Raw genomic sequence first — 15,790 nt, forward strand, 5'->3', positions numbered from 1 at the left:
CCAGTTGTTAGTCTATGTCTTTTTATTGGGGAGTTGAGACCATTGATATTAAGAGATATTAAGGAAAAGTAATTGTTGCCTCCTGTTATTTTTGTTGTTAAAGTTGGCATTCTGTTCTTGTGGCTGTCTTCTTTTTGGGTTGTAGAGGGATTACTTTCTTGCTTGTTCTAGGGAGTGATGTCTGTCCTTGTATTGCTTCTTTTCTGTTATTATCCTTTGAAGGGCTGGATTCGTGGAAAGATATTGTGTGAATTTGGTTTTGTCGTGGAATACTTTGGTTTCTCCATCTATGGTAATTGAGAGTTTGGCCGGGTATATTAGCCTGGGCTGGCATTTGTGTTCTCTTAGTGTCTGTATAACATCTGTCCAGGCTCTTCTGGCTTTCATAGTCTCTGGTGAAAAGTCTGGTGTAATTCTGATAGGCCTGCCTTTATATGTTACTTGACCTTTCTCCCTTACTGCTTTTAATATTCTCTCTTTATTTAGTGCATTTGTTGTTCTGATTATTATGTGTCGGGAGGAATTTCTTTTCTGGTCCAGTCTATTTGGAGTTCTGTAGGCTTCTTGTATGAACATGGGCATTTCTTTCTTTATGTTTGGGAAGTTTTCTTCTATTATTTTGTTGAAGATATTAGCTGGCCCTTTAAGTTGAAAATCTTCATTCTCATCAATTCCTATTATCCGTAGGTTTGGTCTTCTCATTGTGTCCTGGATTTCCTGGATGTTTTTAGTTAGGATCTTTTTGCATTTTGTATTATCTTTGATTGTCGTGCCGATGTTCTCTATGGAATCTTCTGTGCGTGAGATTCTCTCTTCCATTTCTTGTATTCTGTTGCTGATGCTCGCATCTATGGTTCCAGATCTCTTTCCTAGGGTTTCTATCTCCAGCGTTGCTTCGCTTTGGGTTTCCTTTATTGTGTCTACTTCCCCTTTTAGTTCTAGTATGGTTTTGTTCATTTCCATCACCTGTTTGGATGTGTTTTCCTGTTTTTCTTTAAGGACTTCTACCTGTTTGTTTGTGTTTTCCTGCTTTTCTTTAAGGGCCTGTAACTCTTTAGCAGTGCTCTCCTGTAATTCTTTAAGTGACTTATGAAAGTCCTTCTTGATGTCCTCTATCATCATCATGAGAAATGTTTTTAAATCTGGGTCTAGATTTTCGGTTGTGTTTGGGTGCCCAGGACTAGGTGGAGTGGGAGTGCTGTGTTCTGACGATGGTGAGTGGTCTTGATTTCTGTTAGTAGGATTCTTATGTTTGCCTTTCGCCATCTGGTAATCTCTGAAGCTAGCTGTTATAGTTGTCACTGTTAAGAGCTTGCTCTTCAGGTTACTCTGTTAGTGTCTATAAGCAGACCTGGGAGGGTAGCTCTCTCCTTAGTTTCAGTGGGCAGAGTATTCTCTGCAGGCAAGCTCTCTTCTTGCAGGGAGGGTACCCAGATATCTGGTGTTCGAACCAGACTCCTGGCAGATGTTGTGTTCCACTCACTAGTGGTCTTAGGATCCCATGTGGAATCCTGTGTGGGCCCTTGCGGGTGTCAGGCGACTCCACTGGCAAGGTACCCTGGGGCTTGAGTGGAGATGAAGGGGCTTGTGCCCCAGGTCAGGCCCGGGTAGTCTGCTTCCCTATTTCCCGCATTCTCAGGTTCCGCGTGATTGGATTGGGGCAGGCGCTGTGTTCCACTCACCAGAGGTCTTAGGATCCCGTGGGGAATCCTGTGTGGGCCCTTGTGGGTGTTGGGCGAGTTGGCTGGTAAGGTACACTTGGGCTCGAGTGGAGCAGAAGGGGCTTGTGCCCCAGGTCAGTCCCCGGGTAGCCTGCTTCCCTATTTCCTGCGGTCTCAGGTTCCGCGTGATTGGATTGGGGCAGGTGCTGTGTTCCACTCACCAGAGGTCTTAGGATCCCATGGGAAATCCTGTGTGGGCCCGTGCGGGTGTTGGGCGAGTCCGCTGGCAAGGTACATTCGGGCTCCAGAAAAATATTTATTAACAATATGTTACATAAGAATCTTATACAAACCAAAAATCATACACAGGCTGGACCTAACCCCAGACATATAACATTTGGAATGTTAACTAATATATAGAATATAGAAGTGAAGAAAATTCCACACAGTTTTAAAGGATATAAATTGATATATTTGTATAAATGCATGAGGAGCTGCTCCAGAAGTGGAAAACAAAATTACACTATGGCCCAAGAATCTTTTTTTTTCTTTTTTTTCTTTTTTTTCTAGTTAGATATTTTCTTCATTTACATTTCCAATGCTATCCCAAAAGTTCCCCATACCCACACCTACCACTCCCCTACCCACCCACTCCCAATTCTTGGCCCTGGTGTTCCCCTGTACTGAGGAAAAATTTTACAAGACCAATGGGCCTCTCTTTCCACTGATGGCCGACTAGGCCATCTTCTGATACATATGCAGCTAGAGACACGAGTTCCAGGGAGGTATTGGTTAGTTCATATTGTTGTTCCATCTATAGGGCTGCAGATCCCTTCAGCTCCTTGGATACTTTCTCTAGGTCAAAGAATCTTAACACTGGATGTTCTCTAAGAGATATAAACTCAGTATCAGCAAGCACTATTTGCACCACCACAGTCCACTGCAACATTTTTCACAGCAACCAAATATGGAATCAACCTTTGTGCATCTATTACAGATGAACAGATAGAGAAAATCAGTCACTAACACATAATGACTAGAAGAATGTAATGTATGAATCCAACTTCTATGGGAGTCTCATCTTACAGATGCTACCAGGCACCGTATTGAACACTACACTTTAATCCTGAGGTAGCAGACTGGCCTCTGTAACATTCACCTGAAAAGTGGGTCTACATCAGAAGAGTGCCACATCTGTTCCCCTTCTGCCTGGGACTCAGAGACTCAAGCTTCATCTCTTGATATAAATATCACCATTCAAAAGGTGTAAAAAGAGGTTCCCTCATCTGTCACATGATGTTGAGGCCTGAACTCCCCTGCTATGTCATGGCCCCTCTGTCTGTCCATAGCATTAATAACACTTATAATAAACTCCTTAGTCTCTAATACACCAACACAGCTTCCTCTTAAATCATTTATGTGCTTCTTCCACCTAACCATGACATGGAGGAGGAATGGAGGGAGGGATAGGGAGAGAAGGAGGTAGCAAGGAAGGAAGGAATGGAAGGAAAGATAAGAAAAACACTGGTTTCCTAAGGTTTCTAGAAGTATATATGAAATGATCTGGTGTGGTGAAATTACAAAATAATAGTGTACTTTCATTTCAAAGTAAATCTGAAGGAGCTTTGCTTTAGACAAGATGCTGTTGAGTTTTAATATAAGTAATGATTTTGAGTCTACCCCTCTTTATTTGCAGCATAGCTGACTAGCCTGTTAATTCATGAATTACAATTAATATCTTCATATCTTGAGACCCTAACTCACAAAAATATGATAGTATCAGGTGGTGTCCTTTAAACATACTTCTTTCATAATAAAGATACACCAGCAATTTGTTCTTTCTCAATATAGGATAGGAAAACAATAATCTCAATAAACCAGAGAGTACAAGTCCACCAGTCTTTGAAACAGCACATTCTGGGTTATAAACATCCCACTTTTTGATATTGAGATAAATTTTAGCTCAGAATAAACAGTTAGGATATACACTTTGTATTAATATCTCATACCACGTCAACCAACATGGCAGAAAACCTCATATGGAACATTTCGTAACATAAGCAAACTAGTATAGCACTGAACTACCTATAACTAAATATGTCAATTTTATGCATTTCATTGTCTTTTTCTCTTACAGTAATTAAAGACTATTTCATCATCATATGAATTTATATTTTTTGGTGAAGTGAGTATGAACTAAGTAGAAAGAAATCAACATAGTATAAGAGGATGAGCAAAATTACTATAAACTAATGTGATTGTAACCATTAACTCTATGAATGTATGAATTTCAAATTGCATTCTGAGGAGCTATTTAAAAATATTTATGACTGAAATAGAAGCATGAAAAAAATGACTAAACCTGGGCATACATCAAAATTCTTGTTTAAACCTGAACCTGCAAATGTAATCCTCATTAATTCTCTAGTTTTAAATATCTCTATATTACACTATATTGTGCTTACCAGTGTCTAGTGACAAGCACTATTTGAATATTGTAGCACTGATGACTGTTGATATAGTTAAGCTATAATTACCTATTAATATCTTAAACCGAGTATCTGTCCTTGTTACTGGAGTACCTAAATAAAAGAATAAAAATGAGTTGGCATATTGTATGGCTACAAATAATACATATCTATTTCAATATCTTAATATAAAAGTTGGATTTAATGTAGTTTTATGTACTGTGTTTTCTACCCATATATTACTATTTTGATAATCAAAAATACAGTATTGATAATTTTGAAAACATATGCATTCCTCTGTTTGTTTGAAAGAATTGCTTTGTTTTGTAACCTTTATTTGTCCTGAAATAGGGATATCAATTTTGTTAATCTAATTAAGCCATACAGTACACATAAAAACATAATTTCAACTTTTGTTGAAGTTGCTATATTATCTCATGGGAAAAGAAACATCAAGTAATCTAATTAACCATTGATGAAGAAAAGAGTGTATCAAAGGCAGAAGTTTATCATACTTAAGTCCCAGTTGTCTCAGAGTGAAAATAAAATGTCATCCACGTAATTCATATGTCACTGATGAGAATAGAAAGATTCATCACAGGTATGTTAGTTCTTTCTTCCTTCCTTATTTCTGTATTATTTATTGAGTAATCATTTTTATTTTTAAATAATGTATCTTTCTTTGAGAAATGGAAGAATTGTTATTGTTTAATATGCATGTAAACAACTCATGCAGTTAATTTTAAATTATAATGTAGAGAGCAGTGACATTTTCTTGCTGATACTATGAGATTGAATTACTTCACTTGTTATTTGTATAAACACTTTAAAAAGAAATTACTTATTCGTATTTTAATCAGAAGCCACTAGTAAATTATTGTTTCCTATTGCTCTACAGTAATGATATGCATGAAAATTTGTGTTGTATTAGATAATAATACAGTTAGCTATCAAATAGTAATTACAGTATATATGCAATAAATAGTGTATATAAGTCTAGAATAATTAAAAATCAGATTTCCATCCGTATACCAATATTTGCATACAAAGAGCAGACATACTTATAGAAGCCCAATGACATGTATATATACACATATGAGTACAAATACAAAAAGAGAACTAGATATCTGTAATCTTAGAAAGTGTCATTGTACCTTTCTATTTATATTTAACAACACCTGGAAGCAGAGAACAAATGAGAAGCCACTGTACTTAGAAGAATTCTTATTCTATATTGCATAATCTCATGTCTTTTCACTTTCCAAATGTTCTCTCAGGTATCACTTGGAATCTGGTAAATTTAAGAAAGGGCTTACAAAAATTCTGACAGAGGAGTGAAGGCAAAATATATTTTATTATTAAATAATACCTTGACAACATATTATCAGAATAATTTCCATTTATTAATTTATATGCAACCACAATAATAGTGTTTGAATTATATTGTGTTTCTAAAGGCAATGGATATGTTCTTTTGATAAAAGAATCATATATCTTCTGAGTTTTTGCTCTTTATTCTTGTATTGCTTTGAATCAGAATAAATATTTAATTTATTCAAATATAGTCCCTAAGGGTAGGCAAGATTTGTCAAAATAACTCATAATTAACTTTGTACAATTTAAAAACAATCATTAACAACCTACATTAAACATTTTATAATAATGTCTCCTTGAAAGGAATATTTTTCTGTGCTGTTTCCTGAAGACCAACAGTTTACAGGAAAAAAAAATATAATTATATATCATGGCATGGACATAAAAGGAAACAATCTCTAACTTATCCTCCTTTTGATTATTTGCATGCAGTTTATAAAACAAAGAAGAATGGAGGTTGGAAACTGTTCAGCCACTGAGTTTCTTCTCTTGGGAATTACCAATAATCCTGTGATCAAGGTGATTTTATTTACTACTTTTCTAATTGTTTATCTCATAATTCTTATTGAAAATCTTGGGATGATCATTTTGATAAGAATGAACTCCCAGCTTCACACACCGATGTACTTTTTTCTCAGCCACCTCTCTTTCTCTGATATCTGTTATTCTACTGCAGTTGGACCCAAGATGTTGGTGGGCCTTATATTCAAGAACAATTCAATTCCATTTATTGACTGTGCTGTGCAGTTCTTTATCTTCTGCATTTTTACCGATGCTGAGTGTGTGCTACTGGCAGTGATGGCTTTTGACAGGTATAAGGCCATCAGCAACCCCTTGATGTATGCGGTAGATATGTCCAGAGTGGTATGCTATCAGCTCCTGGCTGTGGTTTATCTGGTTGGAATGGTAGATGCTTTGACACATACAACGTTGACATTTCACTTGTGTTTCTGTCAGTCCAAAGAAATCAACCATTTCTTCTGTGATGTTCCTCCTCTCCTATTACTATCTTGTTCAGATACAGAGGTCAATGAACTAGTTATATTCACCCTATTTGGGTTTATTGAGCTGAGCACCATCTCGGGAGTCCTGGTCTCTTACTGTTACATCATCTCATCAGTTTTGAAGATTCGCTCTGCTGAGGGCAGATTCAAAGCATTCTCCACCTGTACCTCCCATCTAACTGTTGTTGCAATTTTCCAGGGAACAATGCTCTTCATGTATTTCCGGCCAAGTTCTGCTTATTCCCTGGATCAAGACAAAATGACCTCATTATTCTATACTCTTGTGATCCCCATGCTCAACCCGTTGATTTACAGCCTCAGGAATAAGGATGTTAAAGCAAGTGTAAAAAGGTCCCTGAAAAGTAGAATTTCATTTTAAGTCAATAGTTGTATGTCACATATGCATATACATTTCAATATAAATACATAAGCAGATATTTGTTTCTACAAATCATGTATTATATAGATCTAAGGCTCAAGTGGCTGTTTATTGTAATGCATACTTTAGTCGCTGCTTCTTAGAAATCATTTGTAGTTTTAAAAACTTTTCTGAATTTCATTATATTATATGTACAGGTGTGTGCATGTGCTGTTTTCTTTTCATTTTTTAATACTATGAACTTGAAAGGCAGAGAAAGGAAAGAAAATATGTTTGCAACTATGCACCCAAGAAAAGCAGACTATAACATATGCACCTTTACCTTCAGTCCTATACACTAAGAAGGAAATAATGAAGAACTATAGATAAAATGATTAACTGCAGAGGCAGAAGCTAGAACCGTACATGCTGGTGTGGTCATACAATTCATATAAATGAAGGAATGGAAGAGAAGAGTCAGAGATGTGATGAGCAAACAGCAAAAAGCCTCTAACCTTCATTTGCTGGGAATAGGGTGAGTATTTACACTGCAGTTTTAACAATTTTGTCCTCTGTTCAATAGGACTCCTTAAATGTGTATACACTCTTTAAATTTTTTCATGTATTTTTAGAAAAAATAAAGCAGAATGATTTTGAATATTTAATAAAAAATTGTCTAACTAGGGTAAACTATACTACACTACATAATTGAAAACAAGTAACGATTATTTTGGCCATCACACCATACAAGAATGATAAACGTTGTATGTAATGAATGTGACAGTTCTGCTGCTTTTGATAATCATACAATGTACACCCAGCTCTTTATATTATATTGTACTTTAAGAATTTGTATAATATTGAATCAACTAAAAACAAAACAATAGAAAATACAAAAATGAGAAGCAAGAAGCACCAGTGTTGTCAAACCTGCCCCCCGAATATCTCTACTTTGCATCTTTACTCAGCTTGTCAATCTCTTTTGTCTTTTCCAGTTATGATTTAATATGCACTTCTCTAATATTTTACTCTGAAGGGCATTGCTCTCTGTACACTATTGTATGTATTTTTAAACTTGCCTTCTCAGTGTAGATTTCCAATATTCCTGGCTCAAAAACAGAAATGGTATTAGTACTATAAATGCCACTTCATTACCTGCATTATGGATACTACGTAAAACAGGAAAAATAAAAACGTGTAGTCTCATTGTGATTATTGAATCAAAACTGATTATTTCAAATAAAAACTTCAGTGATACATTGTACTTTGAATATGTACTTTATTGTTTAAGAAAATATTATGGAGTGATTATAGTTTGTAAGACGGTGACTATATAAAGAACAAGTCTTCTTTTTTTATTTTTTAGAGAATAAGTCTTAATTCAAAAAATAGAATTCATCTAGGGTCCCTTTGAACAAGCCATAGGAATATATTATTTTAGTGATTTTGCTTGACCTTATAAGTATATCTAATAAGTTTTAACTGAAACAAGAGAATATTAACAAGAACACGTATGAATATTATGCTTAAATATTTATGTCTAAAATTAGGAGATAAAGTAAGAAAGGTCTTGATATCTCTAAATTTTTGATAGCTAAAGTTTAAAAAGTAATCAGGTGTTAATTAATTGGACTTAGAAGAGTCATGGCCTATACAGGAATTAAATTGAACATTTCATTTTTTATTTTGATTTTATAAAAATTACAATGGGAATGAATGTCACCAGGCTTTCATCCATGTGCAGTTTTCATGTTCATAACCAACCCATTCTTCCATTCTCTAATTCTCTCCTTTTCACACATATGAAGAAGAGCAAGTAAGAGAAGGTAGAGCTATGCATATGTGATAGGAACTGCACAGTAGGTACACATCATGTGCCTGTTTCTATTCTCGATATCTTTTCTTCTACTTTGTCACTGAATACATGAGTATTATGTATATGGAGGTTAAGCTTGGACACTTCCTTACAACACATAAGCACAGAAACATGTAAGTGTTGTATGTTGTATATCCTATAGTGCTAAATGTGTAAGTGGAATTCCTGTTTTTATATTAGAAGCAATTGCTTATGCTGCCTGGTGATTATTTCCTTTGTAATTATTCTCTAAACTAGACATTCAATGTAGCCTGAGGTACTGTGCTATTTAACCTACCATTCCTTTTCTTCTTTACCTTCTTCTTCTTTGCCTCCTCTTCTTCCTCTTCCTTGACTCCTCCTCTTCCTTCTTATTTATTTATTTATTTATTTATTTATTTATAACTCCAGATTGTATTCCCTTCCTGGTCCACCCTAATTCAACCACAGGTGTCAGCAGCTTCTGTCCATTGGTTGGGTGCAAATATCTGCATTTGACTCTTTTAGCTGCTTGTTGGGTCTTTCGGAGGGCACTCATGATAGGTCCATTTTTGTGAGCACTCCATAGCCTCAGTAATAGTATCAGATCTTGGGGCCTCCCCTTGAGCTGGATGCCACTTTGGGCCTGTACCTGAATATTCTTTTCCTCTGCCTCCTCTCTATTTCCATCCTTGCAGTTCTTCAGACAGGAACAATCATGGGTCAGAATTTTGACTGTGTGATGGTAACCCCATCCCTCACTTGATGCCCTGTCTTTTTGCTGGAGGAGGGCTCTACAAATTCCTTCTCCCCATTATAGGACACTTCATCTATTGGCCCTCTCTTTGAGTTCTGAGCGTGTTCTCACCAGGTGTCTGGTACATTCTAGAGAGTTAGCCCAACCTCTTACCACCCAAGGTTGCATGTTTTCATTCTTTCTGCTGGCCCTCAAGTATTTCAGTCCTTTTCCCCCACCCAAAACCAAACCATGTTCCCTTCTCAGCCCACTCTATACCCTTTCCTTCCCAGGTCCCTTCCTTCTTCTGTCCTTGTAGTGGCTTTCTTCTCCATACCAAGTGGTACTATTGCATCTTTACTTGGCCCCTTCAGCTTGTTGATCTTTCTGAGTTCTATGGACTGTATCGTGGGTATTCTGTATGTTTTTGTTAATATCCACTTATTAGTGAGTATATACTGTGCATGTTCTTTTGAGTCTGAGTTACCACATTCAGGTTGATATTTTCTAGTTCCATTTACTTGCCTGTAAAACTCAGGATGCCAATGTTCTGAATAGCTGAGCAGTATTCCATTGTTTAAACGAACCAGATTTTCTGTATCCATTCTGTGGTGTGACATCTGTGTTGTTTCCAGCTTCTGGCTATCACCAACAAGGCTTCTCTGAACATAGTAGAACATGTGCCCCTGTGCCATGGTGGAACATCTTTTGGGTATATTCCCAAAAGTGGTATAGCTGGGTCTTAATGTAGATCTATGTGTTCTTTTCTGAGGAACCTCTGTATTAATTTCCGGAGTGGTTGTACCAGTTTGTAACCCCACCAGCAATGGAGTAGTGTTACTCTTTTACCACATCCTTGCCAACATGTTCTGTCACATGAGATTTTTATCTTTTTTTTAAATTAGGTATTTACTTCATTTACATTTCCAATGCTAACCCAAAAGTCCCCCATACAATCCCCTCTCTACTCCCCTACCCACCCACTCCCACTTCTTGGCCCTGGCATGCCCCTGTACTGAGGCATATAAAGTTTGCAAGACCAAGGGGACTCTCTTTCCAATGATGGCCGACTAGGCCATCTTCTGCTACATATGCAGCTAGAGACCCAGCTCTGGGGGTACTAGTTAGTTCATAATGTTGTTCCACCTACAGGGTTGTAGATCTCTTTAGCTCCTTGGGTACTTTCTCTAGCTCCTCCATTGGGGGCCCTGTGATCCATCCATTAGCTGACTGTGAGCATCCACTTCTGTGTTTGCTAGGCCCCGGCATAGTCTCACAAGAGAGGATTCTGATTTGTTTAAGGTGGAATCTCAAGGTAGTTTTGATTTGCATTTCTCTGATCACTAAGGTCTTTAAACTTTTCTTTAGATGTTTCTCAGACATTTGAGATTCCTCTCTTGTGAATTCTCAGTATAGTTCTATACCCTACTTTTTAGATTGGATTGTTTGAGTTTTTTGGTGGTTAGCTTCTTGAGCTCTTTATACATTTTGGATATTAGCTCTCCATAGGCTGTCTGGTTAGTGAAGAATTTTTCCCAGTCTGTAGGTTGTTAATTTCTCTTATTGGCTATATCTTTTGACTTATAGAAACTTTCCAGTTTCATGATGTACCATTTATCAACTCTTGATCTTATACCACCAAATATAAATATTTAGATTTCTGAGATTTCACAGAACAAAAGTCCAGAAAGTAGTCCCAGTGGATTCAAATTGATCAATTTTACCCAATATAATTTATTTTTAAATCTCATAGAGTATCCTCTCATATTGCATCTCATTGAAATGGTTGCTGAGTTTTATTTTCAATTGAGATTTTGGTGCAGAAGTGCTTCTATTTAAAGAAATATATTGTTAATTAATATATACATATAAAACCTACAAATACTTATTAACATGTAAAATCTAAAATAATCCATATTCATTTGTAGGATCTCATACTGACATTTAATCTTCTCAAGTTTCTTTACAAAATCAATATTGAGGTTATGCATATAAAGTTAAACAATATCAAACTAAGATTCATAAGTATCCTTGGTTTTGAAGACTTGGTGGCTAAAGGCATCTGCTCCCAAGCCTGATGACCTGAGTTAAATCTCTCGAGCCATATAATAACAGATGAAAACCAAAACGACATCTAAACTTTACCAGCACATCATAGCAAGTACAGGTACAGACAAAAGGGGATGAATTTTAAAGGATATAATCTATCCTGGGTAGAGACTGGGGAAGGGGCTCCTGATGATCCATATCTAGCTTAGAAGATGATGGGAGCTGATGACTGCTACATTAAGAAAATTTATGAGAGGTGGAAAATATGTCAGGTGGGGAAACTAGGAATCTGGAGAGAGAGAGAGAGAGAGAGAGAGAGATGAGAGAGAGATTATGGTGTAGCGATATGACAAAGATGGATTGTACCAATGTATATGATTAAAAATTTTAAATGTTCCAGGTAGTGAAACTCCCAAAGTTTAATATTTGAGGAAGTAAATGTTTGTTCTAGCTGAACAAATAAGCTACAATGAGTTTATAGTACTTGCAATTCAAAAGGAAAAGAGAAAATGTATGAAGCAATATTTTTTATACTAAGGTGATTATTATGATGCAAGACTCCCCCTGATCTGCCTCATTGTCACAAACTTTATGAGTGAAAAATAAGAAAGAAGCAAAGATGATTATATTGTGAAGTTAGGAAGATCTGGGAAGAGTTGGAGGACTAGATCTGATATAGCTGCATTATAGTATACTCTTACAACAATAAGAAAAGTAGTATTTGCTATTGAAAATTGTGGGGAAATCTTAGCATGAAAGTCAATGAAATTAACTGAAAAAGCAATCTTTTATGGAAAAAATACAAAGCATATCAACTTTAAAAATTACAGTGAAAGTCAGAAATAATAGTGAAAATGCCCAGTTTCCAGTTTCACTGGACTTTCTTTCTGAATGTAACCTCATTATACATACAGCTGTGGAAACAAAACATTTAAGTGATTTTTGCAAATTTTAGAAGAAAAAAAAAACTAATGAAATTTGCTAAAGTTGTGAAGCCCATCTTTACTTACCTAAGAAAATGATTTCTTGCTCATAATTTTCCTAAACGCAAATTTGACGTCTTTGTTCCTGAGACTATATATCAAAGGATTTAGCATGGGTATAATCAATGTATAGAACACAGAAGTCATTTTGTCAATATCCATTGAATGGCCTGTACTAGGACGCAAATAAATGAAAATCAGAGTACCATGATAAATAGTAACTACTGTCAGGTGAGAAGCACAAGTAGAGAACCCTTTCTTTCTTCCCTCTGCAGAACCTGTTTTAAGAATGGCCACTATAATATACATATAAGAGAGCAGAACAGCAAGAAGAGAGACAGCTTCCACCAAACTTGCAAACACCACGAGTATAATGTCATGTGTATAGGTATCAGTGCAAGACAGAGAGAAGAGTGGAGAGATATCACAAAAGAAATGGTTAATTACTTTGGAGCAGAATGACAATTGGAAAGTATTAGTAGTATGGATTATTGAACTCATAGTTCCACCCAAGAATGCTCCAAATGCCAGGTGAGTACAGACTCTTTTGGACATAATTACAGTATAAAGCAGGGGATTACAAATTGCAATGTACCTGTCATAAGCCATGGCAGCCAAAAGGAAAGATTCTGTATCAACCAGAGAGCAGAAAAAATACAACTGTGTAGCACAGCCATTGTAAGAAATCACCTTCTTGTCAGAAATCAGATCCACAAGTAATTTGGGGGCAATGACAGAAGAGTAACATGCATCTATGAAGGACAGCATACAGAGGAAAAAGTACATGGGAATGTGTAAATTAGGACTGACTGTGATCAATAAGATCATGCCAATATTCCCCATCAGAGTAATGGAGTAGATGAAGAAAAACACAGCAAATAGGAGACTCTGGAGCTCTGGATGATCACTAAATCCCAGGAGATAGAATTCAGTCTTCACAGTGCTGTTCTCCACACTCATTATTTGTAGAAATTTTGGTTTCTGTAGCCCAGGTAGAATAAAAATGCAATAAACATGTAGGTAAATTTAAAATTCAATAGAAAAGTGATTTATAATAAACCTCATTTGTATGGAATAAGAATAGTAGCAGACTAAATAAATTTTCCAACTTGATGCTAAATTATAATTTATAATGTCTTGTTAAAGTTTTATTCTTTATTTTCATCATTACATTGTAGGTTTCTCTAAATATGGATGACACCTTACTTTTAATTTCATTAGCTTTCTACCATCATTGTCAAATGGTTACTCAGTGTGCTGCTTACAGCTGTGAACCAATTTGTCAGTTACCTGTATTTTGTCTCATCAATTGCTATAGTAGATAAAAATATCTCAGTTCCAGAATAGTCTTGGTCAACAAAAGAGGAGAGGGATTTATTTTCACTTCAGGATATGATTTCCAGGTGATGAACAAAGGATGTCCTCAGGGTTATTCAATTACCATGAATAACACAAAATAAAATAAAACAAAATAAAGACTAGGAATCATTGTGGAGTGAGCATTCGTTCTGTTCCCCAGAAGCTCAGGAATGTTCAGGAGGACAAACATGTACCATATCTGAAGTTCATCTGTAATCTGAGAGTGATTGAATGAAACCAATTAATCTGTATATAATTATTTAAAGTTTCACATACTAAATGTCACAATTTTACTGATTTTATTTTTATGTTATGATCTCTATTGCAGGTTTATTACATTTTTTTTAAATAAGTAATGATATCGCTAAGTTAAAATAAGGAGAAATCAATGTGTTCTACAAATTAAATTCACACCAATTGCTATCTAAATCTGTCATTTTTTCTGTTCCTTCATTTGTTTATTGGTGTTGTTGTTTTGAAGCTGTGTCTCATTGTGTAGTCTTGGTTGGCCTGTGGTTCACTACAGGACCAGGCTGTCATACCTCTAACTCATAGAGTTCCACCTGTGTCAGCCTCCCAAGTCCTAGATTAAAGGTGTTTTCCATCATGCCTAGTTCTGTTTAATTTATATACTTAATACTTTACTATGAAGTATTCTTATTTTGATGTTGCCTCAGGGTCTAATAATATGGATTTATGTCTTAAAAATAACACACTTTAATTGTATTGGGAATTATTTCTAGGGTTTTTGTTGGACTAACCAAGATGATGAAAAAACGTGCTTAGCTGTAGTTATGTTCAAAGTCAATCACCAGCTTTCTAGATGGTGATTGTTAGAACTGAACCACTGTAGTCCCACCCAGTGTCAACATCTGAGGATTGTGATAAGTAAGAATACTTACCAGATGACTACCCTTCTCTCATTCACCTCCTTCTTCACTGTTGTGAGCCACAGTTTATTTTTGAATGGAAAACTTGTGTAACACTTAAACGAAAATTATAGATCCATTATAGCATTTCTCATTTTCCATTTTTTAGATACCCTTTGTGTTCTTCAAGGAAAGTACACCTTCCTTAAAAAGGTTGGGTTCCCAGGAAAGGCAGTACATTTTATGGTTTGCTCTTAGGACTTTAATCTCACATGAGCTTCTAGGAACCCAAGCAGTAGTATCCAAATTCCCATGAGAAAACAAGTGAGCAATTAAACAGTTTCACGAAGGAATTCATTAAGCATAAAATGGAATGATGCAACAAATGTTTGTCTTGGAAATGCCTCAAAGATAATCACTTTGACTTTCTAAATTGTGGACTATATAAAACTTAATAGTATTTGTTAGCCCCCTGATTTAAGTAGCCACAACAGTTTTTCAAATCCCACTCAGAACATTATGTATAAAAAATAGTAGAATGAACTGAAATATCACATTGATTTATAGATAAATCATCAATAAATATAATTGCAATAAATAAAATGAGTCTAGTTCCATTCTTTATAATTAGACTTTGAAAATAATACTGTTGTAGGAAAACATACCATGAATTAATATATTTATATCTATACTGAACTGAAATTCTAATTACCTAAGGCAACACTATTTTCTAAAGTCTTCTTTCAGTAAACACCCGTATATTTTGTGAATATTTTGTGCTAGTTCCTTTTCTGGTTAGAAAATAAAGAACAGGACAATAATTTTATTTGGAAAGGGAGAAATTTATCAAGTATAGAACAGTGACAGATGGAAATACAGCATCAGGTCATAAGAAAGAGTAGTGATAGAGAAAGTAAAATACTATGGCTCCTGGTGTGTATAGCATGGTACGTTAGTTTACCAATTTTTCAATTTAATCACATCTAATAAATGTGACCTTAGTTGAAGGAACATGTCACAGAGCTATATAGGTGTTCAAGTTCAATTATATGTGTCTAAAAATAATGTGAAATCAAATTGACTAACTGTAGTTCC

General features: G+C 35.6%; 2 protein-coding genes across 2 annotated transcripts; one reads left to right on the top strand and one right to left on the bottom strand.

Moving 5' to 3' along the window:
• The first annotated feature begins 5,929 nt into the window (after positions 1-5,929).
• Olfr1153 (olfactory receptor 1153) lies at positions 5,930-6,886 on the top strand. The gene has a single exon (NM_146640.2). The coding sequence runs from the start codon at positions 5,930-5,932 to the stop codon at positions 6,884-6,886; it is 957 nt and encodes a 318-aa protein (NP_666851.2).
• Positions 6,887-12,494: 5,608 nt separating this feature from the next.
• Positions 12,495-13,427, bottom strand: Olfr1154 (olfactory receptor 1154). The gene has a single exon (NM_146647.2). It carries the CDS (start codon positions 13,425-13,427, stop codon positions 12,495-12,497), a length of 933 nt encoding a protein of 310 aa, NP_666858.2.
• Positions 13,428-15,790: the final 2,363 nt, after the last annotated feature.

Source organism: Mus musculus, chromosome 2, assembly GCF_000001635.26.
Source record: "Mus musculus strain C57BL/6J chromosome 2, GRCm38.p6 C57BL/6J".
Classification (NCBI taxonomy): domain Eukaryota; kingdom Metazoa; phylum Chordata; class Mammalia; order Rodentia; family Muridae; genus Mus; species Mus musculus.

What these genes read in the sequence shown, in the direction of transcription:
- Olfr1153 (NM_146640.2), top strand. Translation starts at nt 5,930, where the DNA reads ATGCAGTTTATAAAACAAAGAAGAATGGAGGTTGGAAACTGTTCAGCC.
- Olfr1154 (NM_146647.2), bottom strand. Translation starts at nt 13,427, where the DNA reads ATGAGTGTGGAGAACAGCACTGTGAAGACTGAATTCTATCTCCTGGGA.